Genomic DNA, 19,149 nt, shown 5'->3' on the forward strand with positions numbered 1-19,149 from the left:
AGTTAGCTAAGCAATGACAAATGTGCCATCAGTTACAAATGCTTTCTCTTTTATAAGTGGAGCCTAGTTAATGCAGCTTGTAAATGCACATGATAAAGGCATTTACTTCCATGTCTAGAAGTGTAGTTTTTCATGTCTAAAGGTGTCAAAAAACTACTATAACATTTAATGGAATCACTGAAATATATTATGAGTTAATGGTTGCCTTGAGTCTACACCATGCCACCCTGAAAAAGCCCGATCCCATCTGATCTCAGAAGCTAAGCAGGGTCGAGCCTGGAAAGTACTTGGATGGGAGACCACCTAGGAAGACCAGGTGCTGTAGGCATAAATAATAAATAAACAAACAAACAAATAACATACATAAGGGATTGTAAGTTGACAAGGTCCGTACACTCTGTGAGGTCAACCAAGGGTTGCCTTGCCTAAAAAAAAAAATTAAAAAAATAGTTGCCTTGAGTTTTTAACTAGATACATCTTGACCATGTATCTGTTTTGTTTGTCATGTATAAATATTAACTGCTATTTTGCCTATTGAGGCCTATACTATAGCTAGGGGAAAATAACAATTACTATTTGAAATTCAAGAGAAAACTAAGTAATAAAGTCAGTCAGAATATATTATTTAGTGAATGATAATACTTTCTTAAAATACGATAAAGGGAGCTGTGTGCAACAGATTCTATACTTGAATATTTATGAGAAATTATTTTGACTGATGTTAATGTGATTACAGCTAGCTTTAATCCTAACCCCTTTCTTTCCCTAAGTTAAAAAAACAAATGTGAAAAAATTTTTCAAAAAATCCTCTATCAGTGAAAATGCATAAAAAACACAGAGATAGGAAAGTTTGAAGCAAAAGCTCTAATGTACTTTTAGCCTGTGTTCTCGCTTTAAATTTTATACGTCTCTATTGACTTGGAGTTGTAAACTTTGAAACTCTCATCATAGGTTCATAACAGTCTATAAGTTTGACATGTTGGGCTCAATTTTTCACAGGTGTTTTTTGTAGTTTTTGGTAGTCTGAAATTAGAAGCATCTGTAAACTTCATGACAAATAGTCGTTAGCCTCATTTTGAATGAATACTTAGCATCACCACATATTGGTAGGTACCGCTTAGGATATTGATTTCAAGGGCTTCTCTTAAAACCCTTGGATAGACCACCACCAGCCTCTGAGAGATGTATAGAAAATGTATGTAACAGCCTTAGGTTTCCTTGCCTAGTATTTGAGTGTTTTAAAGAGTACATATAGATAGATTTTTAAGTTTGGCAATTTGCTGTAGAATACATTTATTTTTAAATATAGAAAGCATGGGATGCTTCATATAGGTGGCAACTCAATTTCTGTGTGGGATGTTTAATTGAGAGATGTTATTTTCAGTCCCCTTCTTTTGTGAGCTCTGCTGTGAACTGCAAACTGTGTGCATGTGTATAAAAGGTTAAGAGCCCGGGTAGCTGAGTGGGGTGCCATGCTGTTAGCAGACGACCAAGGCAGTATTACTCACCAAGTGCACGCCGTCAGTTCTGTTGAAGATTCCATCTTCATGGAGTCATCTCATGGTCCACTTTTTCTTGAAGCCAGGTAACATTTCCCACAACGAGTGAGTTGGCCTTGTTGGAGTTTTTCCAACTGGAAAAACTAAAACCTAAGTATTTTCTTTCCTAACTTTACATATAAAAATAAAACATTGCCTGTTGAAAGAACTAACTTGCAAGGTGGAATGAACCTGTGTTATCACTTTGCTTTGTAAAATAATAATTATATAAGGAGTGATCTTTTTTTAATAGAAACTGGGCAGGATAAGAAATTGGAGTGCTGTGTGTTTTGCCATGGTGATAAGCATGGAGCGCTCATGGTATAGACTTGTTTCTAGGGATTTACAGATCGCATTTTGTGATAACTAATCTGATTGTTCACTCCAGCTGTTACTGAGGCAAAGTAGTTTTGTACAATTTATATTCTTGGCTCTTAACTCTTTTGCATATGTCGGTGTCTTGGTCTTTTAATGATGTCTGACTTTCTCTTCAATCTGTTCGTTTAACTTAGTTGTAAAATAACCTAAACTAGCCAGTCTCTCTAAGGTCTTAATTCTCTTAAGTTTTCTACATTATCTCAATTGTATTCACTTAACTAAAACTTCAGTGACACTTGAATAAAATGTTCTAGCCTTTGCTTTAGAGCTTTATCCTCTTTCTGGTAAGCTGTCATACTTGAGACTCTTGAGAGTGCCAAGCAGTGTTATTAACTGAGCATGCTCACAAACTCAGTTTGTGGTACAGGCTGTCCCTGTTCTTGTCATGCACAACATGGCTTTTTTTTTTTTTTTTTTTTAAACATCATTTACCTTTCAGTCCATCATGTTACATTACATCCTTTGGTTGGTATCGTCACTGCCTGTCTAACTAATACCAGGATTTGTTTGTTTTTTTCCTTTCATTAATCAGCAGTAGCCAAATTAATACAAACTGATATCTTCCCAACCCCCTTTGGTATTTCTTTGGTGAATTTTTGTGGGGCTCAGTGTTTCCAAAGTTGACTTTAAGCATTGCTCTTAGAAAAGTATTGTCACTTGTCACTTAACTGCTTACAAGTTAGCTTTCAGTTCCTGGAGACTCGAGATTGTACATTAAGTTCCATGAAATCAACTCTCAAAATTATGAGATCTCAGTCTTACATGTCATTTTGAAGGACCATGGTAGTATTAAAAAGTGGTAGATTGATTTGTCTAAGTTCTCCATTTCTCATATGAAAAAAATGTATAAACTTTAAAATGTTTGCTCCCAAATAGTAGCTAATTGTAAAGACATTCATTTTTATTAATGTCTACATTATAAGATAATGATTATCTAAGCAATGTATATATGGCTATATTGATAAATGTTTTTTGGTAAGCATTACTGTATGCAATTAGCCTGACAAGTGTGCTAATACTTCCCTAAAAGTAGACTGTTACTATAACTGGTATTTTCATACTAATCATGTTTCAAACATTAATTATATTTTCTGACTACAGGCACGTGACACAAGCTGACCTCAAGAGCTCCACGTTTTGGCTTCGAGCAAGTTTTGGTGCTACTGTTTTTGCAGTTTTGGGCTTTGCTATGTACAAAGCATTATTGAAACAGCGATGATTAAAAAAAAATACTGGCCCCTACCAAAAACAAATACTTTTATGTACATTCTGAATGCTTTAAATTCTGCTAGGAATATTGACATATTTATACATGCAGAGTTACTTTATTAATATTTGTAATTCATGCATAAGAGTATTTTAATGATAGTTATAACTGCAGTATTGACTAACATATGGAAAGAAACAGCTTAACAGCCAAACTAAAATGGCTAAATTCCAGAGGCCAAAAGGGAATATTTTGTAAATAATGTACATATTCAGGCAAGATATGGTCTCCTAAACTGAGTTCTAGAAATGATGTTTCTAGATGTTTCTACATGGTATTGCTAGTGCTCAGTTGGCTCACTCTCTTAGGTTTAAGTCAGCTCAGAGATTGTATTTGCTCATGGATCACTTATTTATTTCACATTTACTCAGAATGATCTTGGGGTTTGTTAGGGACATGAGGCACAGTTTGCCATTTCTCTCCTTTTTTAAAAACAGAGGAGTCAATGTCAGCTTACCAAAACAACTTCCAGTCACTTATGGTAAGCCACCCTTGAAGCCATCATGCAGTCTAGAAATTGTATAGCTGAGTGTGAGGCTGTCCTTTAAGGAAGGAGTAAGCTAAAGGCAATTAGAGGTATTACTTATGTAATTATGTTGCTTCTTTTGTCAGTATGTTGAATTTTATAGCCCTTTCAATCAAATGAGAAAAAAGATTTGTATATTATCAATGTTTTTAGTTTAAATAAACAGTCACCATTACTATTATTGAATTTCCTCCCAAAGTGTAAATCATTCTATAATGGCTGTGTCTATTATAGTATATTATAGTAGCTGCATGTATCATGAAGTGTTCTGTATCTGGCTAGGATAACCTAGAAGCAGCACTTTTTTAAATGGTAAAATAAATCTAATGAATATAAACTCTCATGATAAACCTATTTTTTTCATCATCGACCTTTTCAAGTATTTAAATAAATAACCACTGTGTACTGTGATCTTGAGTTTTTTGTCTTACAAGGTAAATATTTCTGTACAGATGTGAGTGAAATCCTGTGGTTTCTATCTTTCTTACCTTGAAAATTATTTTTTATACAAAAAGAATACTAATTAGGAAAGAAGACAAGATTTGTATGTATAAGGGGAAATCTATTTTTAAGTTGTAGGGAAATCTATTCTTAGAAAAGGCCAATTGTTTTTCCCTCCATATACCTAACTAATATGATTTCTGCTCTGACTTAACATGTTTATTTTTTCCTGTAACAGGACTTTTTTCCCTGTTTACTATTCTGAGGAATGTTTTCTCATATGATCACACTTCTTGAGCAGCTAGTAGAAGCATAACTTGCTAACTGTAAGCTTGTAAAGTAATGTGTGCCGTATTTACTTGCTTATTTCCCTTTCTCTCCTCCCCCCATTTTTATTCTAAATTTGAGAAAAAGGAAAATTAAGGAACAATCTGGTGACTCCCCATTTTAATTATTTTCTGAACTTTCCATTTACCAAGTAAATTTGTCAGTTATACAGCTTTCAGTGAGTTAATTCTTTCCTTCCAAGTTTTTCCCTGTTCAGACTAAAATATTTTAAATGACTATTCCTTATAGATTGTTGTCTTTGTGAGAAACAGAGGAAAGAAGGTAGTTTGTCAAGAGGTGGAAAGTCATGGTGTGTTTATATACTTAGATTTTTCTCTCTTAAACTTTACATTTGAACTTAAGTTCCTGATTCATAGAAAACAAATCTGTAGCTGCCCTGTATTCTTATCCAATTTCGACAAGCCTAGCAGCCTTCCTCTACTGTCAGTCTGGGTGGGGCAGGTTTGTAGAGAGAATGCTCACTGGTTTCTTTTTAACCTATAGGCTTGTGCAGATATTTTTCATTTCACATCCACTTTAAAGACTAGTTAATGCGAAAACATACATGAATAAGTACAGTAATGGGCTTCTTCTGGCTTTTACATTTGCTCAGAGTATGCAAGCTGTAAGAGTATAACTAAGGAAAATAGAACTTGAACATTGAAAGGAAATTTCACTTTGCACCAATTGCATTATCTTTTAAATGGACAATTCTAAGGCTGCTTGCTACCATCTTTTAATGAATAGTGAGATAGGGATGTGAAGAAACATTCCCTTGAAGGTTTATAGTCCAGTGGCATGATGTAGCTAACTTAGCCTTGCTTAGCATATCAAAGGTCTGTTGCTTCTTGCCATTCATGATAGCTTCTTCTTTCACATTTGATTATAAAAGTAGCAATATCCCACATTGGCAGAGTTTATAAATGCTACATGGGAGTGGGCTCTGATGTTAGGAGTTTGGGTAGCACGTAACCATTCTGAAATGGCCTATGAAAGAAGAGGTAGAAGGGTGGTTGTATCTCTGTATCACCCGTCAAAGGTGAAGTGTACTGATGAGGCAGTCCTGAATGAAATGAGAACTTTCCCGACCTGAGGGAAGGCAACTGAATAATGAATAGCAGGGGGAGGAAAATAGAGGTAAGTGCTCAAACTTTGTGTAGACCATAAATCTTTCCTAAACAGGCCCTCAAAATAGAACTAGTATTAGCATTAATGTCCCTTTTGTTTGAATTGTACTAGTAAAAGTCAACATAAAAGTGTCTTTTAAATATATGTACAAATCTTAAAAATGAGTACGTGACCTAGTTTTTATTAACACATGTATTTGGCATCATCCTTTAATTTTTAATAGTCCTTGTGTTTTTAGGAAGTTGGGGGCTAGGTACTTGTCGAGAAATACCACATGTCGAAATGCTCAATTTATATGATGTTTACAATATGAGAATGCTCCACACAGGTAGCCTGACCACTCCAAACACCTCAATTCGCAGATTCTCAGTCCCAATAATCCACTTGTTAAAAACCTCTAAGCTTGCAAGTAATCTTGTCTTCTTACAACTCTATCAAAAGTCTTCATCAGTAAGAGAGCAAATGTCTGTTAACCTGTTTGGCCCTTAGCTCTGTAGAAGTCTTACCTGTGAGTATCTCAGATCTCTCTATATATCCCAAATTAAGAAAACTACATCCTCTTGCCTCCCGTGGCCCTTTCACACTTAATCAGACCATTTGTCTCAGTTATTTTGGGTTCAGAAAATAGAGACGCCTTACTAGAAGGCAAGATTTTGTCATCATTAGGAAACACTTTCTAATTTCATAGTGCCATTCTGGTTCCTAGTTGTATTTCCAAGGATAGCATTTGGTCTGTAGATTTTAATTGCCTTTAGCAGAGAATCAGTGAAATTGAGAAATTGTCATTCCTTCTGGATTTGAAAGCTGTATGTTGATGCATGCACATGAGGCATTGTCAATAATATCGTCATACATCCAAAAATCCAAATTCCACAAGAACTCTTTTTCTTTTTTCTGTATTTGCCTGTTCATATTTTAAATATGGGTCTTTTATAATCAAGTAACCCTTGGAAGTGTTTATTATTAGGATGATATGGGTATATATGCTGTAGTATAACTTAGGCGTAACAAACATTTTCTGTAAAGGGCCAGATAGTAAATATTTGAGGCTTTTGCAGCTGCTCGATTCTGCTATGATGAGAAAGGAGCCATAGATGATATGTAAACAAGTGAGCGTGACTGCATTCCAATAAAATTTACAGGCACTGAAATTTGTTTCGTATAATTTTCACTTGTCACAAAATATTATTTTGATTGTTTTTAAGCACTTAAAAATGTAGTAACTATTCTTAGTTCACAGGCTGTGCAAAAACAGGCTGTGGGCCAGATTTGACCAAACCTTTGTGTAAGTATAGTAGTAGTAAATATATAGCAGCATTTACTATTGGTTAAAAATTTTTTACCTCCTTCTGGAATTTGAAAAGGTATAATACACTAGGAAGTACTATAAAGCCACTATAGTCATGCATTATTTGTAGAGAAACAGTTTGAACCTGTAACATGCATTTGATTTGTTTCCCTTTTAACGATGGTATTATTCACCAGAACGGGGTGGTCTGGATCAGCAGAGAGGTTCATCTGGAGGGCAGTGGTAGCACTCAGAAGTTAAAGGGAGCATCAGTTCCATTTTGAGCACTCACCTGGAGCTATTCTTTTGGTACATCATACATATTTGTTTTCCATTTGTATGGTTGTGCATAATTGGCATCCCTGGAAAGTGAAAGAGCCCTACGAGGATGTGTAGTTTGAACTCTAGTTATCTGGGGAATCTGCCCCCTGTGCACATAACAGTGTGATCATGCTTTCTTATTTCTTTAGATTCGAAAGTCAAAATTTCAGGACTTAGATAGACCAGGAAGATCATCTGTCCAACTCTCTACTTTTGTAGCATAACACCACAAAAAGCAGAGGTGACTTACCTAAAGCCACACTATTAGTTTGTGCCTGAGCAAGGATTGGAACCCAGGTGTCCTGACTTCCCAGTTCAGTATTCTTTCCACTGCGGGAGCCAGCCTTTCACTTGATTTTATACCTGTAGTAAATTTTATACATACTTTAGTATGTTCAGTTTAAAAAGCCAGGCCTAAGAAAAAAAAAAGTTTTGACATTTCTATTACTAAGAAGGGTTAAAGTTGGCAAAGCAAATTTTCTGGAAGCCTTTCAATCCCTCAGAGGCATTTTGCCTTCACTTCTGGTAGCTGTCACCAGGTAATTGATGATGTCTATTTAGAGGAGTGCAGACTTGGTGGTTAGGTTTATTTCAGGTATAGGTAATTGAGGGAAGTAGGGATGTAACTATTTTAAAAGCACCCTTTATGATTTTTCTTTAATTTTTCTTAAATTGTTAACTTTGAAGAAAATACTGTTTTACCTTTTATTTATAAATGGAGAAATACCTTGGGACAGGGCCATTAATAAAGGGGAAACTCCTAGAATAAAGTTCTATCACTAACTACACTGTTTTTATTTTTACATCTCTAATCTGCCTCTGGGATTTCTATAATTCCAGTTTCTCCATCCCAGCCACTTCTGTATACCTTCAGAGCAGAAGTGGCTGAGTGCGTCTTCACACACCCACTTACTCTTTTTACTAATTTCCTCTCAACCTCTTATTTTCCCCCCAGATTCTCAGTGTGGTCACAATACCTGGGAACTTGTAATACAGTTTTCACCCCAGACCTACTGAATCAGAACCTTTGAGTTTGGGGCCCAGCAAAATCTGCGTTGACAACTCCCCCACACACATACTGGTCCTATGATTCTGATGCATGCTAAAGTTTAAGAACCACTTCACTAGACATTGAGAAAGCTGAAGTCACTCAACATACAAGTCTTTGCCCTCAAAGAGATTACAGTCTGTTTGGATAGCTAAGTTAACAGTTAAATTCTTTTAAGAATTATATGTAAGTATAATTTAAAAGAGAACAAACTCTTTAATGTCTTCCCTTTCCTCTTATGATAAAATTCAGATCTAAAGGTGGTAAACAGGACCCTGCAGACCTGGCCCCAGACCTTCTTTGCAGTCACATCTGCGCCCTCCCATTGATGACAGTAGTCAAAGATATCTTTTCAGTCCTAAGAATGCACCTTGCTCACTCTGCTGGGAGCTTTGCAGATGCTCCCTCTGTCTAAAACCCCAGCTCCTCATCCTTTAGATCTCAAGAGGGTCAAGGCCAGGCTGCCAGTATCCAGGAGCTGAGTCTTGGTGTTGAGAGAGCACCTGTCCCCTTCATCACCCCGTTCGCAGCTTGGCACCCCTGCCCCCCCCCTGAGCTTTGTCTAGAGACCATCTTCTTTACCCTCTCTAGAGATTCCATTAAAGGGTTTGAAGCGATGAAGTGACGTGGTAAGCAGATCTCAGCAAATTGTCCTTTCCCCTGTCCCTGAGAAACAACCTGACGTAGCTGACCAGTCTCCGGCCTGCCTGGCTGTACCTTCCCGGCAGTGAACTGAGTCCCTGATCTTAGCCCCGCCTGTTGCACTCCCACCTAAAGTACCCAGGGGTTATATATCTATCTGCTTTTGTCTCACTTAATTTTCTTGATTTATGCAACCCTTTTTTGAGAAGCAACTTTACTCAGTCACTCTAACCCTTGTGGAAACACTGACTAGCAGCCCTGGAATCTAAACGATCCCTTAGCGGTATTGGAAATTCACTAGATCGTGGGTAGAGGAGTGAAAAAGCATGGATTTAAGAGCTAAAACTCAAGTTTGAATCCTAACTTTGCCACATTCATCGTGCAAATTACTTGATTTTTTTTTTTTCTCTAAAATGAAGATTAGGATCGTTGTGCACAGTCACAGAGCTCCATCCCAGTGGACGTTATTTCACCTTCCTCTTTCCCCAGAAAAGGAAATGTGCATCCCCACAGTGAGCACCACTGGGTGGCAGGCTCCTGCCCCTCTGCCACTTGAGCAGAGCTGAACCGTTGCGTCTGGGCAAGCAGGAGAGGCATGGATGACAGCCAGCTTTGTTTTTTCTCCATGTATCTGAGAAATGTTTTGATTAAGCTGTCTTGAGTATTGGGGCCAATAAAATGTCCTTCAACCCTATTGTCTTGGCCGGCAGCACAAATAGCTGAATTTCCTATCTTGCTGGTGGTTCAACTCCTGCTCAACCTAAAAGTGTTAGCATACTCCAAGGTTCTGTCTTGAGTTCCCTTATCCTCTCTGTATAATATGTCTCTAGATAATCTCATTGAGCACTTTGATTTTATATTTTTAACCTTTATTTTGAAATAATCTGAAACATTTTAAAAGTGGCAAAATAATAGTAAGATTTGCCAATTCTGAGCATTACACATAAATGGAGTCATACAATGTTCGGTCTTTTGTGACTGGTTTCTTTCACATAACAGAGTTTTCAAAGTTTATTCATATAGCGTGTAGCATTCATTTCTTTTTTGGGATGGGGAGATGAATATTCCATTTTATGGATATACCACATCTATTCATTAGTTGATGGACAGTTGAATTGCTTATACTTTTTCTTTTTTCCAGCTTTATTGAAATGTAATAGACAATTAGTTGCATGTATTTACATTGTACAATTCAATGAATTTTTTTCAATTATAGTTGGCATAGAATGTTTGTTGTACACATAGTGATTAGAGATCTACATAACTCACAAAGTGATTACCCTACTATTTTAATACCCCTCTTCCTCCTTATATATTTATTACAACATTGTTAACTATTTTCCTTATGCTACACTTTAAACCTCCATGTCTATTTTGTGACTTTCCATTTGTACCTCTTAATCCCTTTGTCCTTTTTCACTGTCCTCCCAATCTGCCTCCCATCTAGTAGCCCTCAAAATATTCTCTGTATCCATGAGTTTACTTCTATTTTTATTATTGTTATTGTTGTTTATTTTGTTCTTTAGAGTCCATATGTACGTGAAATCATGTGATATTTGTCTTTTTCTCTCTGACATTTCATTCAATGTAATACTCTCTAGGTCCATCAAAGCAATATATTTTTCCATCCCCTTCCTTTTAGTCTATGTGTGTGTGTGTCTTTTAGTCTGAAGTGAGTCTCTTGTAGACAACTTGTAGGAATCATGTTTTCCTATCCATTCATCCACACTATTTTTTAGTTGGAGCACTTATTCTTTTCCATTTGAGGTACTTATTGATAGGAATGTAGTTGTTACCATTTCCTGTAATTACATTTTCTGTAATACTGGCTTGGTGTTGATAAATTTCTATAGCTTATTTTTTGTCTGGGAAGCTCTTTGTCCTTCACCTCTCAATAGCTTTGCTAGATAAAGTATTCTTGGTTGTAGATCCTGGGTTTTCATCATGTTGAATATTTTTTTTTACAAAACCCTTCTGTCCTGCATAGTTTCTTTTGAGAAATCAGCTACCAGTTTTGTGGGTCTCCCCTTGTAGGTAACTATCTGCTTTTCTCTTACCGCTTTTAATATTCTTTCTCTGTATTTAAACTTTGGCATTTTAATTATTATGTGTCTTTGTGCAGGTCTCTTTGGATCCCTGGTTTTTGGGATTCTCTAAGCTTCCTGGAGTTTTATGTCCATTTCCAGCACCACGTTAGGGAAGTTTTCCATCATTCTGGATTTTTTTTTCTTTCTTTTTCTTTTTTTTTTTTTTTTTAACGTCTACAGCACCTGGTCTTCCTAGGTGGTCTCCCATCTGAGTACTAACCAGGCCCAACCCTGCTTAGCTTCAGAGATCAGACAAGATTGGGCACGTTCGTGGTGGCATTGCCGTAGACGCCATCATTATTTCTTCAAACAGCTGTTAAACATCTTGATTTTCTTCAGTTACGCCTATCAGATGGATATTTGGACGCTTAATAGTGTCCCATATGTCCCTTAAATTATTTTTATAGTCTTGGCATCTCATCTCTTGCCATTCTGATTGCATGTCCTTAGCTTTCCCATTCTCCAAATAGGGCATTTGATCCCCTTCTTTATTTGCTTTGTTTATTCCTTTATTCCATTTAATATAGTTCTCATCTCAGATAATGTGTTCTTCATTTCAGACTGGTTCCTTTTTATAATTTCCATTTCCATTTTTATGTTTTTTATCTCTTTATTGAAGTTCTCACTGAATTTATCTACAGTTCCCAAAAGTTCATTGAGCATCTTTATAACCAGTGTTGACTCCATTATATCTGGATCTCTGTTCTGTTCTCTCATATGGTTTCTGCTTCTTTGTCTTCCCATTTTTGCTGCCTTTCTGTGTCTAAGTCTCCCGGTCTTATTAGTGTGGATTTGTGAAGTAGAAGTCCAATGGCACAGTCCTAAGAGGGGTTTAGCTGCAGGCCAAATTTAAACCAAGCCTTTACCGCTCCGGGGCTACCTGTTAAGATTCAGCAAGCAATCCACAGATGCTATGCTTATAGTTGCCTCAAAAGGCCACACTAGAAACCAAAACTAGCTGCCTCCTGTGTGAGTTTAGACACTGCTCAACAAGGAGCACCTGACTCACTGAGGATGTACCTGGATGTGGCTTGGGTAAGGCCGTGAGTTGGGGGAGGCGAGGTTTCAGGGAATCTCCTGGGTAGAGCGACCTCTGTTATCCAGTTTGATGATGTCAAGGCTATGGTGGCACTGTGTCCGCACACTGGCAGTGGGAGGGCTCAACAGGGAACAATGGATACCGCCGTCACTTCTGTACGGAGCGAGTCTCATCTCCGCCCTCATTCTCACAATGTCTCCCTGTAAGCCCCTGGTACCCACTGCATGCAGCCGAATTAGCACTGGTGCTCGGAGGGAGCGGGTCCATCACCACGAAAATCCGCTCGCTGATGCGGCCCCTTTAAGAGGCGTCTGCTGCTGCTGCTGCAGCCGCCTCTCACTCAGCCACTCGAGCCCCCCCTCCCCTCCCCCCCCCCCCCCCCCCCCGGCATGCTCACGTCCTTACCCTGTCCTACCTTCTACCATTGCAGGGCGATTTCTTAGCTTTCTCCCTAGTTGTATGGCTTGTTCATTAGATCCCAGGCAATTTTTCCTTGCTTCTTGCTTCTTGTTTCCATCATAACTTTGATTTGGTCGCCAGAGGGATGAACAGAGGCTCTATCATCCATGCCATTTTTTTTCCCTCCTCTGTAGTGCTATTGTTCATATATACCCTAGGCGACTTTGCTTGCTGTTTGCTCTACGTTTCTGTCACAACTTTGGTTTGGTCGCAAGAGGAATGAACAAAACCTCTATTATCTTTGCCATTTTTCCTCTCCTGCTTCTACTTTTTTGACTAGTATGAATAATGCACCTATGAAAATTTGCATACAAGTGTTTGTGTAAACATGTGTTTTCATTTCTCTTGAGTATATTCCTAGGAGTAGAATTGCTGTGCCCTTTGGTAAGTCTTTTAATATTTTGAGAAAGTGCCAAACTGCTTTCCAAAGTAGCTGCACCATTTTTCATTCTCACCATCAGTGTGTGAGGGTTCTAGTGTCTTCACATCCTTGCCAACACTTATTATTATCTGTCTCTTTTTATTGTAATCATTCTAGTGAGTGTGAAGTGGTATCTTATTGTGATTTTGACTATTACTGATCTTGCCCAGAATGGTTGTTGCTGTGATACTTGCCAAATTTTTTATTTATATTACTAGAATTATACTATATGGGAGAACGATGCCTTTTCTTCCATTTAATTATGTATATCAACATGGATATTTATTCTGTGGGTCATAATTCATTACTATCATTATTTTGTTGCTCGTCTGTTGTTATCCCAACTTAGCCTCTGGGAGCACTTTCAGCATAGCTTATGTGCCCATGTTTTCCAAGTCCTCTTTACTTTCTGGCCCCATAAGTTGTTTCAGGCAAATGTATACTTCCCAGACATCATCCTGTACTTTCTCTGTCCTAGTCCTGACTGACATCAGCCATATCTCCAAGGAACTCTGCTTCATTTTATTGGAGAGTAGTGTTTAGAAACCAAGATCTTGGCATATGGTGTAGCTTATTTCTACTAGCAGCCCCCTGACTTTAAATTCAATCTGCCAGTGACTACCGAATCGGTATGACCAGCCCTGATCTCATTCCAGAAACTTACACTCCTGTTCCCAGTTTCATGCCTGCTGTTTCTCTTGGATATCTGAGGCATCTTAAACAGAACCCTTGGTATCCAGCACTAACTGCCTCTTTCTCAGTTTTCCCATTTTAGCAGAGTATATCAACATCTACATAGTTGCTCAAGGCAAAAATCTGGAAGTTATCCTTTGCTCCTTACCACATGCAGTCTGTCAAGAAGTCCTTTTGACTCTACTTCCAGAACTGGTATCTGTCTACTTATCTTCATCTCCCCTACTACTGCCTAAAGTCCAAGCCACCATGACTTCCCACCCGGACTAAATACAAGTTAACTCCCTAACTGTTGATTTCCTCCTTCCATTCTTTCCCTTCTAAAATCCATCCTGTTTGCAGCAGCCATCTGGCCACAAATGTGCATAAATTCTTTTAGGTCTTCTCGTCACAGGTGAAACCCAGACTCCTTGCTCTGCCTTATAAAACCTACCTGAGTTGCTCCTTGCCTGCTTGCCTGACCCTACCATTTCTAGACCTATTGTGTGCCTGCTTCAAAGCCTTTGCACCGGTATTCTCTGCGTGGAATGCTCTCCCCTCCAATTTTTGCAAAGCTTCTTCATTCTTGTCATTCACACCTCAGTTTAAATGTCACCTCCCCAGAGAGGAACATTTCCAGACCATCTAATCTAAAAAAGCTCATAAAAACATCACCCTGAATTCTTAGCATCTCACCACCTGTGTCCTTTTTTTTCCTCATGGATATTCTTGCATTTTTGAGTGCCTTCCCCCTTCTTGCAAGTAAACTTTGTGAAAGTAAGGCCTTGTCTGTCTTTTTTTATTGAGATATAATTGACATATAACATTATGTTAGTTTCAGGTACATGACATAATATTTCAATATTTGTATATATCATGAAGCGATCACCACAATAAGTCTAGTTAACAACTGTCACCATACATCGTTACAATTTTTACAATAAGTCTAGTTAACAACTGTCACCATACATCATTACAATTTTTTCTTATGATGAGGACTTTTAAGTTCTACTCTTTTAGCAACTTTCAAATATGCAATACAGGGGTGGCCCCATAGTGTAGTGGTTAGCATGTCTGCTTTACACACAGAAGGTCCTGAGTTCGTGCCCCAGGTGGGGCCATGGACGATACCCCAGGTGCACGCCATGAGTGTGTGGGAGGGGATGCCCCGCCTTCAGAGATCCAGTTCTTAAGGGGAAATGGCAACATCCATAGGTCATGGGTGGAAGTGGTGGGTGGGGGGGGATCAAAGAGGGAAAAAAATGCAATACAGTATTAACTATAGTAGCTATGCTGTGCATTACATCCCTGTGATGCATTTATAACTGGAAGTTTGTACCTTTTGACCTCCTTCACCCATTTTACCCACCACCCACCACTCACCACCTGCCTCTAGTAACCACCAATCTGTTCTTTGTGTTTATGAGTTCAGGATTATTTTTTAAGATTCCACATATAAGTGAAATTATATGGTATTTGTCTTTCTCTGTCTCACTTATTTAGCATAATGCCCTCAAGGTCCATCCATGTTGTTGCAAATAGCAAGATTTCATTTTTTATTGCTGAATAATATTCCATTGTACACAAGGATTCTCTTTTCTTCACATCCTTGATAACATTTCTAATTTCTTGTCTTTTTGATAATAGCCATTCAAACAGGTGTGAGGTAATATCTCATTGTGGTTTTATTTTGCGTTTCCCTAATGATTACTGATGTTGAGCATCTTTTCATGTACCTGTTGGCCATCTGTATGTCTTCTTTGGAAAAATGTCTATTCAGACCTTCTGCCCACTTTTAAATCAGAGTGTTTGGTTTTTTAGCTCTTGAACTATGTGAGTTCTTTATATTTTTCGGATATTAAAAACCCCTTATTAGATACATGATTTGCAAATATTTTCCCTCATTCAGTAGGTTGCCTTTTCATTGTGTTGGTAATTTCCTTTGCTCTGCAGAAGCTTTTTAGTTTAATGTGATCCCTCTTGCTTATTTTTACTTTGTTGCCTTTGCTTTTGGCATCAGATTCAAAAATCACCAAGACCGATGTCAGATATCTTAATCATCGCTCTATACTGGGTGACTAGAACAATACTTGGCATATAGTCAGTGCTCAATATTTTTGAATGAATGAATGAACAGGCAAATAAAATGAACTTCATGCTATTTTTCTTAAAACTCTATGGGAATCAGTACTGCTTATTGGACTGAGTAAGGATATAAGACTAAAGAAAAACCCAAACATTTTTTCTACTGAGATAACTCTTGACACCTGAGCTATGGGGAGAGCTCTCAGTAAAATCGAATACAGAATGATGGACTAAGATAATTCAGATCCAATGGTCATAGGCCTAGGAGCTTTTCTTTAAGTAAGTCATCTAGTCAACTGGGCTCTTTGGCCTGAGTTTTAGGATCTTTCTCCTACTACTACATTTATCAGGAGGGATTCCATACTGCTTGATCATTCATTCATTCATTCATTTATTCATTCAGAAACATGCATGTGTAAGCTCCTGTGTATAAAGTGCTGGGCTGGGTGTTGTGAGAAATAAAAATGAAATAGTTATGGTAGGGAAGGGTGCTACAAGGGAAGATTTCTATCTTCCAAGAGATAATGTATTAATAAATAACTACTACAGGTAGAAAATGATAAGATCTATAAGAGATAAAATCTAATACAATGGGAATTCAAGCAAAAGGGGAATTTTCGCAAATTGAAGAGCTCCCAAAAAGCTATGGAAGAAGTCGTATTCAACTTGGACTCTGAATATATCATATATAAGTATTTAGTTAGTTTCACTTAGGCTGAAGGAATTCAAGTGCCTGTGGTCCTCACACTTCTGGGGCAGGAGATCACCAATCACCTCTTTGAAGGAAGTTTCTTCAGTGTGGTATATAAAAATTTAGATACGTACTTCTATTAAAAAAATGTCAAAGCAGCAGCTGAAGTTGAAAAATATACTGTGTAATAATGGACTTGGAACAGAATAGGTGTTCATCTCAAGCAGCATGAAAGCTGTTGTCACCTGTTAGGTATAAGTGGCAGCTAAAACATATACCAGATTATAAGCCAGGTGCTGATATAGCACCTTACATTGCAGTTAGGATCCTGCAACATTTTAAGATTCACATTTTGGGAATGAGAGTTACTATTTAACAGAAATGACCTTCAAAGCCCAAATGGAGAAGCTCTGCCTGGCCAGTAGTCAGAAAGAATTAACAGAGGCATGCCACTCGCCAGAGAGAGCCTTCCTTATGTAGCCAGGAGAGTGGAGATCCCAAAACAAGGGGCTTGGGAAGTCTATGAAGTAAGCTTACCCTTGTGTGTCTCCAGGCTGGTTTCTCTGTGCTAATGGAACCAACTATCTTTAGAGCTCCCTGCTGCACTCTCTTGGCTGAGCTTATACTTGTGTGAGGTCAAATTTTTAAACTGATTTTCTCTTTGCGAACCGTACATTTTAGGACAGCAACTGTATAGTTCTTGGAGATGTGAGAGAGAGAGAACTGTATTTGTTGCTTCACTGGGCGTTTGTTTAGAGAAGGAAGATACTGCCCTCTGGTTGTTCATCCAAACCAATATGGTTTCTGGTCTTTAAACTGCATTTCTATGAGGATTAACCTTGGCCTGCCACATCTAGGAAACGGTTCAAATGTTGCTTACATTGTATTTTAACTAGAGATCTCAAGACCAAAAAGGAAATCCCTAGTTTCTGACATGCCAAGCAAATCTAGGTTGGGGCATTGACACACAGGATTTCGGTGAGCAGGCAATCCATTGTCATCCTATTGCCTTAGGTCAGTTCACATATGTAGAGGCACTTGTACCCATTTCTTTCCTCTTTGGATGACATTTAAGAGGTGATTTACCCACTTATCAATATGCATTCTTAAATTCCCAGCCAGCAGGTCAGATTCCCATTCATTTTGTAGGCGAGATGGCTCTATTTGGGCGCTCATTCTCAAAAAATAGAAACAACAAGCCAACAAATCCTCTGAGGATTATAGTATGGGATTATAGTAGACAAGGGTAAAATGCCTGTCACAAAAGATGGCCTGTTTTGCTTATCGATGAGTCATCTTTCCTTTGACTTCTCAAGGTCCTGGACTGACAGCAGTCCAGTTGGTAGTGAGCTGGTGGACCCCAACATGTTCTTCAAACAATGAGTAGTTTGGTGTGGAGGACAAGGTTTGGAAATCATTCCTGAGACCTCGTAGAGGGCAGTACAGCATAGGAAATACTGGGTTGCAAGATGAAAATCAGTGTGCTTCTGCCTTCAGGGTACAGTCTGATGCCCCGGGGCTTGCGTCCTCAAGCACTTTGACCTCTCACAAGGACAGAAATGGAGAAGTGTTTAGAAGCATTAGGATTTGTTAGTCTCAAGTTCTCCCCTACTCCCTGCCCCATACACAAATTTCCAGAAGGAAAGGGCAACAACTTAGCCCCCTAACCAATAATACTGAAGAATCACCCCCCTACCTCCACCTCTGGATCACCCACCAGCTTATATGGGAATCCTGATCTTTAGAGAAAAACTGCTAACCTACAAACAACCCCCATTCTCCTAGGAGGCTGTTTTGACTGAACTAATCAATCCTTTATTTGGGACTTGTTCTTTTAGCTTCATTTTCCTTCCCTTGCTTCCTTTATTTCTAGAATTCTGAGAGCTGCACTGTCCATTGTTTCTACCCATCATTATTAGGGGAGCGATACGGAAACATTCCCATGGTAACAGTTTCATCTCAAAATATCTGGATGCTATTAGCTGCTTTCTCACTCTAGGGAAAAGACTAGATTCCTTTTTTTTCCCCCGTCTTCATCCTCAGAGTACAGTTGACAGGTCTTCTCTGCACTGCAGGGAGGCCTGCCCACATCAGGAACAGAGACAGGAAAGCCCAAAGAGCCAGATTTGTTCCCTAGCTGACTTCAGTTTCTGAATGAAGTGGAAACATTTCAAAAACTTAAAATTATAAGACTCTCACACTGACCCAGAGACTTGCTGGTGAAAAGAAAGCACTGATGAAAATACCAACTTCTCTGTGGGAAAGCATCAGCTCAGAATACATGAGAGGCTAGCACAGATGTGGTTCAAAGCCCCACATGCCACACTATCTTAGACTGCAGAGCAACGTGGTTTGAGCAAATTCAGATGTATGAGCTTATTATCGTTGGAGAGGCAGGGAGAGAGAATAGACAAGAAAGCATTATACTTTATATTCAAGATATGCTATATTATGGGTGTCAAGAGACTTTTCATATTGAGATGGAATAATGGAGGAGACAGGTCACGTGTGTCAGAAACGTGTATTTGTTATCTCAAAGTTTTGGTGGGTCAGAAATTTAGGAGCAATTTCATTGGGTGGTTCTGATTCAGGATACCTAACTAAGTTGCAGTCAGACTCCCAGCCAGGGACGCAATGATCTGAAAGCTTGAGTAGACCTTAGCTACCCATTTCTGAAATGGCTCGCTCACATGGCTTGTTGTCAGAAGGCCTCAGTTTCTCACGTCATGGGCCTCTCCCTGTAGGGCTGCTTGGGTGGCATGGCAGCTCACTTCACCCTAGACATAGAGAA

The 19,149-nt window shown here is 38.5% G+C and overlaps 1 protein-coding gene and 2 pseudogenes across 7 annotated transcripts in view; 2 read left to right on the forward strand and 1 right to left on the reverse strand.

Annotated features, from left to right (window-relative positions):
• Positions 1 to 4,114, forward strand: part of RHOT1 (ras homolog family member T1) — a 52,379-nt gene extending 48,265 nt beyond the window's left edge. For 3 of the 7 annotated variants that reach the window (XM_036222231.1, XM_016152510.2, XM_036222230.1), the window contains 2 exons: positions 1,442 to 1,585; positions 3,018 to 4,052. In XM_036222231.1, coding sequence (XP_036078124.1) covers positions 1,442 to 1,585; positions 3,018 to 3,135 — 262 coding nt within the window. In that variant the 3' untranslated portion in view covers positions 3,136 to 4,052. Of the gene's footprint in view, positions 1 to 1,441; positions 1,586 to 3,017 lie in introns of all 7 variants that reach the window. The other 4 variants (XM_016152515.2, XM_016152519.2, XM_016152517.2 and 1 more) reach the window with 2 other exon arrangements.
• Positions 211 to 328, forward strand: LOC118604544 (annotated as a pseudogene).
• A 7,048-nt stretch (positions 4,115 to 11,162) lies between the features above and the next one.
• On the reverse strand, positions 11,163 to 11,281 carry LOC118604705 (annotated as a pseudogene).
• Between the last annotated feature and the right edge of the window lie 7,868 nt (positions 11,282 to 19,149).

This window comes from Rousettus aegyptiacus, unplaced genomic scaffold (assembly GCF_014176215.1).
Source record: "Rousettus aegyptiacus isolate mRouAeg1 unplaced genomic scaffold, mRouAeg1.p scaffold_m13_p_6, whole genome shotgun sequence".
In the NCBI taxonomy this organism is placed as follows: Eukaryota; Metazoa; Chordata; class Mammalia; order Chiroptera; family Pteropodidae; genus Rousettus; species Rousettus aegyptiacus.